Source organism: Bicyclus anynana, chromosome 18, assembly GCF_947172395.1.
Source record: "Bicyclus anynana chromosome 18, ilBicAnyn1.1, whole genome shotgun sequence".
In the NCBI taxonomy this organism is placed as follows: domain Eukaryota; kingdom Metazoa; phylum Arthropoda; class Insecta; order Lepidoptera; family Nymphalidae; genus Bicyclus; species Bicyclus anynana.
This window is the reverse complement of record NC_069100.1, coordinates 13,927,081-13,936,087: the sequence shown is the minus strand read 5'-3', so window position 1 is coordinate 13,936,087 and position 9,007 is coordinate 13,927,081. Positions and strand designations below refer to the sequence as shown.

The window sequence follows — 9,007 nt, the reverse complement described above, 5'->3', positions numbered from 1 at the left end:
ATATTATTATAGTAGGATTAATATTAATAACACTCACGATAGTTAATATTCCAAAATATAATTTAACAAAACTCCACTAAACATCACTAAAACGGACAAGTTTGCACTAAACAACACTAAACTCACACACGTATTATCTTAGTACCGGGTTCCCACTTGTAAAAAAATCCACTGCGCACTTTCTGAACGAAACTTGGTTTTTTCATAGACTCCGTAGAGGTGTAATAGACAATGTTTGTCGATGGATCGTAGCTCAGCGTCTCATTGGACTTTCTTTTGGATAATTTCGTTAAATTCGACGTTTTCGATATATTAGTGGATACCAGCGATTTGTTAAGACTTTGATTTGTGGATTCAACGTTAATTGATCCATTTTGGTTGCTATGGTTCAGTATGCCGGCGCAGCTGTTGTATTTTGAAAACTTGTCGCTAACACGGTGTTGTAGATCGATATGCAAGTTCAGTTGACCTCTGAAAATAAATAAGTAATGCTGTTAAACTATTATTTTCATCTACTTTTAGGAAAATGCCCACAGAATAAACGCCAGCCACACACGATCAATTTTACACACATTCAAATGTAGAAAATTTTATTTAAAAACTGGCCAATCTTGCTTTGACAGTTTAAGAATTATTGGTAAAGAAAATTATACTTATAGGCCTGTAAATATAGTCCAATATTCGTTATATAAAATCCAAAATTCAGATCAAATTCACAAGTCCAGGACTGCTCGAATCCATGGAATGCTAACATACCTATTCGACTCTCTGGCAAACGATGGTAGCTTGTCAAAGTAAACTACGGACGCTTCATAACTTTGACAAGGTTACATCTCAGTCTCAAATAAAAACAAGTAGGTACTATATGTAACATGTATAAAACTACAGCCCCCCTAGCCAAGTGGCACGTCGATTCTCTTTCTACGATTCGCTTCTAGAAAATGTCATTCCCATATATCTTTCTAGTTTTCGAAGCGTTAGCGATCGTAGAAAGAGAATCGAGGTGCCACTTGGCTAGGGGGGGCAGATAATCTATAAACAAAAATATACTAACCTAGTATTAAAATTATCCCCACACATCACGCATCTGAATGGTACGCCAGGATACTTCGAAGTGGTGTCAGAGTCCACAATAGAAGTGACCCTACTGCGAGTCTTGTACACAATCTTATCAGAATTAGAATCTTCCGAGCCAGACAACGAAGCAGAGCCAGACCTCGGGTTTATATGTAGAGTTTGCAATTTGTTCGTATTCTTAGTGAGCTCTGCGGCTATCTGTTCGGGGTCTGAGATTTTGTCGAAGAAAGATACGATTTTTTTCAGTTTATCTTCTGGTATTTTTGGCATTTCCGGTTCCGTTTGGGTGATGCTCGCAATCTTTGGCGAGAACCTGCAAATTTTTTATTTACTTGAAATAACCAGTGCCGTTAAGGTACATAACTTTATCCCCCACGCAATCTTTCCTTATGGAGCACCCTATCATCGTGTGAACTACAAATGACAAAACCAAACAATATGTAGATAGCAATCAACGTCAAATTAAAACGCGCGATTATTTTTGCATCTACTTTCGTCTGCTCGTGATTTTTTCGCTCGTCTCTAGACCTAGATCTAAGCAATCCATGACTGGAAATAATCATGGCAGAATATCCATGATCAGTGATCACAAAAGCGTCAAATCTCTGCCACTTGATAGATAAACAGTCAATCAAATAACTACTATAGTTTTACCGAGGCAGGCGGGCAGGACATCCGATAACACTGACCCTGTGTTGGTCGTGATCTGTATGACAGGCATATACAGGGGGGGGGGGGGTTTACCCAAACAAAAGCGCTTTGTCCTTAACTCTAAAGTTACGGACGTCGATTCTCTTTCTACGATCGCTGACGCTTCGAAAACTAGAAAAATGTATGGGAATGACCGATCTTGATCACGTAACCTGTCGATAGCAAATGTCATTCCCATACATCTTTCTACTTTTCGAGCTTGTAGCAAGTCGATTCGCTAACTACTGAAAAAAATAATGGGAATGGGAACAACTTGATCACATGACCTGTCAATAGCAAATGTCTTCTTATACAAGCGTTTGCGATCGTAGAAAGAGACTCGACGTGCCACATGGTTACAGGCCCAGAGCTATTGGAATAGTTTGACTATGCTGTGATATGCGTACCTTGGTGTGGAGGGCGCTACCGTCAGCTTGGTGAGGCCGATGTGCTCGTTCTCGTGCGTGAGGCGGTCCGCGTCGCGCGGGAAGCCCTCGTGGCAGTACACGCACACGCACACACGCTCCGGTAAGTGGCACAGGTTGATGTGGTCGTTGTAGTTTATTATACCTGTGACGTGAACATATACATTTAGTTAGCTTATCCTTAACTTGATAACGCTATTGTAAGTCTCATGTGACACTAACCCGATTATTTGATTATTTTAGCTCTAACGTGGCTCTAACATATTTTTTTTATCACTTTGACCGCAGCGGCGTTGCCGGGGTCAACCTAAACCCAATGCATTTTGTAATGTCATTGGTGGTTGTGGTCCTGATCATTATCATTAGGTAGGTACCTACGAGTAAAACCTGATAGATCCCTTACAAAGTCGAGCATTGTTGGCCATATGAAGCGTGAACTAATCGACGATTTGTTAAGCGTATTCGTGAACACGACCACGGCCAAGTTATACGGTAGGTACCTGCCATTGACAAAACAAATTGCGAATCTTGATAAATTACCATTCGGTTAAAATAAAGATTCGACCTGCTGTCGTTCTGAGGGCCTACTGGCAGTTTGATACTGTGACTGTGAATTGAAACAGTGCTATCTATTGGCACTACTGCACGACTGTTTCAATTCCATATAAATTCGCGTTTACGTCAACGCGTTAGGCGATAGTAACAGTATGAAAAACTTCCACTGGGCACACTGAGGTCGCAAAGTAGGAAAAGGCTCAATAAACCAACTTACCATACAATATCATATTACAGCCGACAATCGGACAGTGTCGTGGAGTTTTATCCATCAAGCAGTTCTTTTGCACACTCTGAACGTACGACAGAATGATCGGACTTTTTGCATCACCCAACGCAATCTCCGAATACGATTTCTTCGTCCGTCGAATTCTCCTGAACCTCAGTCCTCGGCGACGCCGTTTTTCGTACCTATTAGATATAATGTTGTCACTCGCTGCATATGCGTGTTCATAGGACATAGCGACGTGATTCCTCTCTTGGCAGATGCCAAGACATCGCTGAATGAAGTTCTGAAAACGCGTCGGTTTCCTCTTTTCGTTTATTACCAAATAAGGGACACGATGTCTGATTTCAACGTCTTTTTCATATTCGATTAGAAGATTATCTTTGGAATCTTGCGTACTTTTATTGTCTTTGGGTATTGTAGTTTTAGATTTATGGTTAGGGATTTTTTCTGAAGACACATCTAGATTCAAGTCCTTGAGAACAGTTATTTCTGGTTTTTCATCGTAAGTCACGTCGAAATCAGTCAAAGCGCTTGCGTCTGCGATGTCGCGTTTGTTTTGTTTTTGAACTTTTTGGTTATCTTCTAATGAAGCTTGGGTTTCTTGGGAGTAGGTCTCGGGGAGAATTCCAATGACACTGGCGTCGTACATTTGGAATAGTTTCTTTAGACATCTGTATTTGGCCTTCAAGACGTCGTGTTTCTTTTTGGACACCCATTTTTTTTCTTCGTTTTCATCGATTTCGCTTCTCTCAGGGATGCTGGTGAGTGTTGGTTTGTTATGCATTGGAAATCTTACGAAAGCACAAACAATTTTGACTAACAAATATATTGCAAAACTGAAGGGTACCTCTAAATTTTGATGGAATATCATATTATAGTTATTCGCGAGTAAATTTTGGTTTTTAATTAATATAAAACTTTTTTCACATAATCATTGCTTGCGGTGACATTTTCGGAGTTTCAAAATTTGACAGAGAATTGATTCATTATTCTTCTCAAAGAGGATATAATTTCAGAAAGTTTTCATTCTTTAGTTTAAAATACGTGACGTCACCAAGCCAACGTCTTCTAGAGTTAGATCCTTAGTAGACCAATGTTATTTTATAAAAAATTAAAGTTTGTCGGTCCATACACTTACCTAGCCTAGCCTAGCCTATCCTAGGTACCATAAGTAAGTACGCTAACTACCTAGGCTACTATGAAGTTTGAATCATGGAAGCTAACAATCGCACTCGAAGAATGTCTTTGTTATTCACGTTTAGTTAGGATGTCTGATAGTGACGTCATTGTAAATCTAATATGGCGCACTCAAAAGACTTTATAAGAGCTTTTTTAATACTCTTACAACTTCTACTTGGAAAAATCGTTTATTAAGTAGATAATACACATATTTTCATATTTTTTAAAGGACAAGGAAGAAAGAAAAAATATTAAAAAATAACACGAATAAACAGAATAAATTGTGGCAACTAGAGATAAATGAAACTCGTGCTGTAGAAAATAAATATATAATTTATTATAATAATATCTTACTGTATCTTAATAATTAACATCTTATTTACACACAAGTATAAAATGGTATTTGATTGTCAATAAATTAATAAATAATTCAGTTTAATAAGTACTTGGTTTCATTATTAAAGCACTCAACACACAGAAGTCTAATTAATATAATATTCACACTGTTGCAGTGTTTCCACAATCACTATCCAAAAGATCCTTCTGGCATTAGGAGAGCTGAAAAAAAATTACGAAGATTTAGTTAGGTGCCTATGTAAGAAAATACAACTTAAAAAAATACTTAAAAGAAAATTAATGTTTTTTTTTATCGTTATCAACCCATATTCGGGTCACTTCTGAGCTCGAATCTCCTCTAAGAATGAGAGGGGTCAGGCCTTAGTTCACCACGCTGGCCCAATGCGGATTGGCAGACTTCACACACGCAGAGAATTAAGATAATTCTCTGGTATGCAGGTTTCCTCACGATGTTTGCCTTCCCCGTTTGAGACACAGGATATTTAATTTCCTCCGGAATCGGAGACAGAGGTCATATCCACTGGACTGCATATATATCATCACTGCTCGGTTTTTTTTTTTAATTTGTCATATATTTTAAATATGACCAATATTCCCGCGCCCCTCCAACTTGTCAGAAAAGACAGCGTTAGACTATTAGACTTTCATTTCTGTTTCTTCCAAAATTAAGTATAAAACTAATGTGTTTAAGCAAATATATAGGTACCTGCAATACACGCGGTCATGAAGCAAATCCCACAGCCGGCGAAGAAAGCGCGCACGGCGATCTGTAACAATTAAAATTCATTTATTTCAAGTTGGCTTACTTTTCGTGAAGAACCCAATGGCAATCCGCATTGGGCGAGTGTAGTGAACTATTGGCCTAACCCCTGATTCTGAGAGGAGACTCGTGCTCAACAGTGAACCGAGTATGGGTTACTAATTATGATGATGAGGATGAGTTTACATGCACTTTTGAAACGTCAAGTTTGATTATTTGTAGAGAGTCTACCACCGGTTCGGTAGGCAGGTTCTACTGAGAATAACTGCTAAGAAAATTTATTTCTTCTCTTTCTCCTCTCTCTTTTTCCTCTTCCAAGTAAGTCCGTTACCATCTTGACTGAAGGTGAGATTTTAGTCAACTAAGGCTATCTTGTCATTCAATAAAAACGAATCTATAAGGCCTCATCATAGTTCTGGGTGATATCGTAGTTGCTAGAGTATTTTTACATACGAGAAGGTAGTATTAATTAACTTGCTTCCCTATTTTGTCGCAGGTCCACTATTCATAGTTCATAACAGAGTCACTTCCTGTACTCTGTATACTTACGAGTAAGTCTTTCCGACTCCACAACGGGTTTTGAATTTTGTTGGAATTAGCAAAAATACATGTCTATGATACAATTGTAGCCAGTAATAAGTATCTATATTGTTTATTTAAACTGCCATCTCTAAAACATTCAAGTGTCATATTGTCATTATCTTCTTTTTCAAGTGATCTGCAATTCAACTATATTTTTACAAATATTAATAAACAGATAGTCAAGCAGTGCTTCTTTATATGTTTTCTTTCATCTCGCGACTCCAAATTCCAAGAAATTTTAATGCAGTTTTCAACAACAGATAAGTACAGTAATCTAAGGATTTCTTAAAAAATGAAGACTCACACTAGACAAGGTCTCCCTCTGGTTGGCCGCCATGGAGGAGATGGCGCCGATCATGATGCCGGCCGACGCGGGGTTGGTGAACCCGCACAGGGAGTACGTCGCTATCAGCTCCGCTCTAGGCTGGAAAGAGAAGAGTAAAATAAGCCATCGACCTTCGATGGAGGTATGATGTAATGACCGTCCTCGTTATAGGAGAGGGATATTAAGCGTAGATATAACGCTCCAATTTACACGTTTAGAGTTTATACTAGTGAATGTTTTATTCACGAGTATAATGTGTTTGACCGACGGTTTAACGTGCTCAGGGAGACAGAATCGAGAGTCAAGACCGGGAGCCGCGGCAGAACAAGTTGAATCCGGTAAGTGACAAGTATGCATCTTTGACCTAGTCACACATTTTTTTCCTTTTCAGGGCAAAAGAGTGGAGATCCTTGGGGTGGTTGTGAGTTGCAATGCCAGAAATTTTTCCGAATTATTTCAGCTAGGTGCCTTGATTGGTGCTGGGGGCAGGGCCGGCTCGTTCATACAGCGAACGGAGCAGTCGCCCCAGGCGTCAAAAGCGCCTAAATGATAATCTTAGTCAACCGTAGATGGTGCTGCGCCCGATTTTCAATTGGTCACCCCACAGTATGGTCAAGATCTTTGCGTTCCATTCTTATTTGACACTCATAATTTGGTATAGATATCTGCATTTTACTAGGAGCAAACAGAAGAGGCACCATAATTGGATCTCGCTCCATTTAAAAATTTACTTCGGGCCGGCGCTGGCTGGGGGCTGCCTTTGCACAAAAAATCAACTAGACTTTCCAAAGCGGGAATTCAGCCAGTATTCTTGCCATAGTTTCATGTGCCCATGATCTGTGTATGACTGCCTCGTTGGCACAGTGGATCATAAGGTCTCATGTTTGAAAAATTTCAAGAAAAACTTACTGAGCATTTCTCAGACTTACTCATCATCATTATCAGACGATAGACGTCCACTGCTGGACATAGGCCTCTTGCATGGAGCTCCACAACGGTCTTGAGCCGCCAGCATCCAGCGGCTCCCTGTATACTCTGTATACCCTGTGTTCCCATATTACAATATAAACATAGAAGCCGTTACATTATCACCTTGATCTCACCAACCCTCATCAAAGCAACGTGGTAGTTCTAAGCTTCATATCCCCTATCCTATAAGAAGGCAGGCCCTGTAGTAGGCCGTTGAAATAGACTGATAAAGATGATGACGACTGATGACAATGCATCTCTTGTGAGAGTACCGATAGCAAGCCCTCCTTCTTCATGGCGCCCATGCGCTGGTAGGCGACGAACTCGTTGACGATGGTCTTCAGCCCGATGAGCGTGCCCACGTGCTCGCACTCCTCCCACGGCACTCCTGCACACGCATAATTAGAAGTGAATTAATTTGAATATACGTTCTATGAACATGAGCCTGCCACAGAAAGAAAGGAAATAAGGAAAGATGTTTATCTTGAAATTGTGCCGCCTTACATTAATTGTAGTGTTTGCCTCAGTAGCCAAGTGGCACGTCGATTCACTTTCTACGATCGCAAACGTTTCGAAAACTAGAAAAATGTATGGGAATGACATTTTCTATCGACAAGTCACGTGATCAAGATCTGTCGATCGTTTGCGATCGTATCGTGTTATTTGGCTACAGGGACTGATACCTCAATCGCTTGAGCCCCAAGACTGACAACCGAGTCGATACCACAACCCAAAGAGTAGAACTTTGTTGTTTGTCACAACCACGAAAAAGGCTCTAACTCAGCATTATACTCCATGACCAAGCTTTAGTGCTGATACATCCAGGCTTACTTCTTTTTATGAAGGTTGAAGTTCAACCCATGCCCTTGCCATAAGTAAGTACGATAGGCATTAAAAGATTCGTCCGCGGTGGCTTTAAAAGATTCGTTTAAAGAATATGTGATCCTCAATTACCTAACGACACTTATCGTCAGGTGAGATCACAGTGAAGGTCATAGTTAATTTGAATTCCATACTTTAATCCTACTAATATTATAACGCGAAAGTTGGTATGGGTGTTTGTTACTTATTAACGCTGCAAATACTTAACCAATTGGGCTGTAATTTTAACCGAAGATAGATAATATCCTGGATTAACACGTGTGGATATCCATCCCGGAAAAATACATGGTCCCGCGGGATTTGTGAAAAGTGAATTCATTATAAATGCATAAGTAAGTCCGTCTATTATCAAATGTCAACGCTAGTTATCAATAACCGCTGTTCAGTTTCAACATCATTATCATCTTTGCCGCAAAGTATGAAGAAGTGAGGTAGGAGCCTTACCCATGATCCAGCACAGAGGTATGAAGATCTTGCCGAAGATCCACTCCAGGTCGAGCTCCGGGTTGCCGAGCAGGCCGCCGCAGTAGCCCACCACGCCGTTGATGAACGCGATGAAGGACACGAACGCCACCAAGTTGGCGATGATGTTCAGCACCAGCGCGATGCCGTTGGTGGCGCCGCGCGTCGCTGCCGACAGCGCTGACTCGTCCTGTCTGACATTATGGACTTCTCAAGCTCTCGTTAGCTCAGGTTAGATGTGACATAGGATCACGAGAGCTGTCTAAGTTAGTCTTGATGACCTTGCTCGATCGACTAGCAACACTATATCAGGTCTATTGGCAACAATATAAATGTCAGTAATAATCGTTCGGTCCCAGTAGCAATGTAGTGCTATTTTTAAGAACTAAGGCTGGGTCGTACCAGCATAAAGCATCTCAAAATCAATATGTATGTGGTATGATTATTATTATATCTACAGTCTTACATATCCTATAGGAAATCGGATTTCATGTCCTCGTCAATTACGGGACTGT

The 9,007-nt window shown here is 40.3% G+C and overlaps 2 protein-coding genes across 2 annotated transcripts in view; both read right to left on the bottom strand.

The window, feature by feature from the left end:
* Positions 1 to 56: 56 nt before the first annotated feature.
* Positions 57 to 3,987, bottom strand: LOC112045962 (uncharacterized). The gene is made up of 4 exons (XM_024082384.2): positions 2,965 to 3,987; positions 2,175 to 2,337; positions 1,055 to 1,390; positions 57 to 471 (listed from the first exon to the last, which is right to left on the bottom strand). Exons 1-4 carry the CDS (start codon positions 3,845 to 3,847, stop codon positions 123 to 125), a joined length of 1,731 nt encoding a protein of 576 aa, XP_023938152.2. The 5' UTR covers positions 3,848 to 3,987; the 3' UTR covers positions 57 to 122.
* Positions 3,988 to 4,470: 483 nt separating this feature from the next.
* Positions 4,471 to 9,007, bottom strand: part of LOC112045947 (solute carrier family 28 member 3) — a 29,308-nt gene continuing 24,771 nt past the window's right edge. Inside the window, exons 12-16 of the mRNA XM_052887041.1 lie at positions 8,475 to 8,686; positions 7,421 to 7,536; positions 6,159 to 6,278; positions 5,219 to 5,279; positions 4,471 to 4,713 (exon numbers count right to left, since the gene is read on the bottom strand). Of these exons, the coding sequence (XP_052743001.1) occupies positions 4,682 to 4,713; positions 5,219 to 5,279; positions 6,159 to 6,278; positions 7,421 to 7,536; positions 8,475 to 8,686 (541 nt within the window). The 3' untranslated portion in view covers positions 4,471 to 4,681. The remainder of the gene's footprint in view (positions 4,714 to 5,218; positions 5,280 to 6,158; positions 6,279 to 7,420; positions 7,537 to 8,474; positions 8,687 to 9,007) is intronic.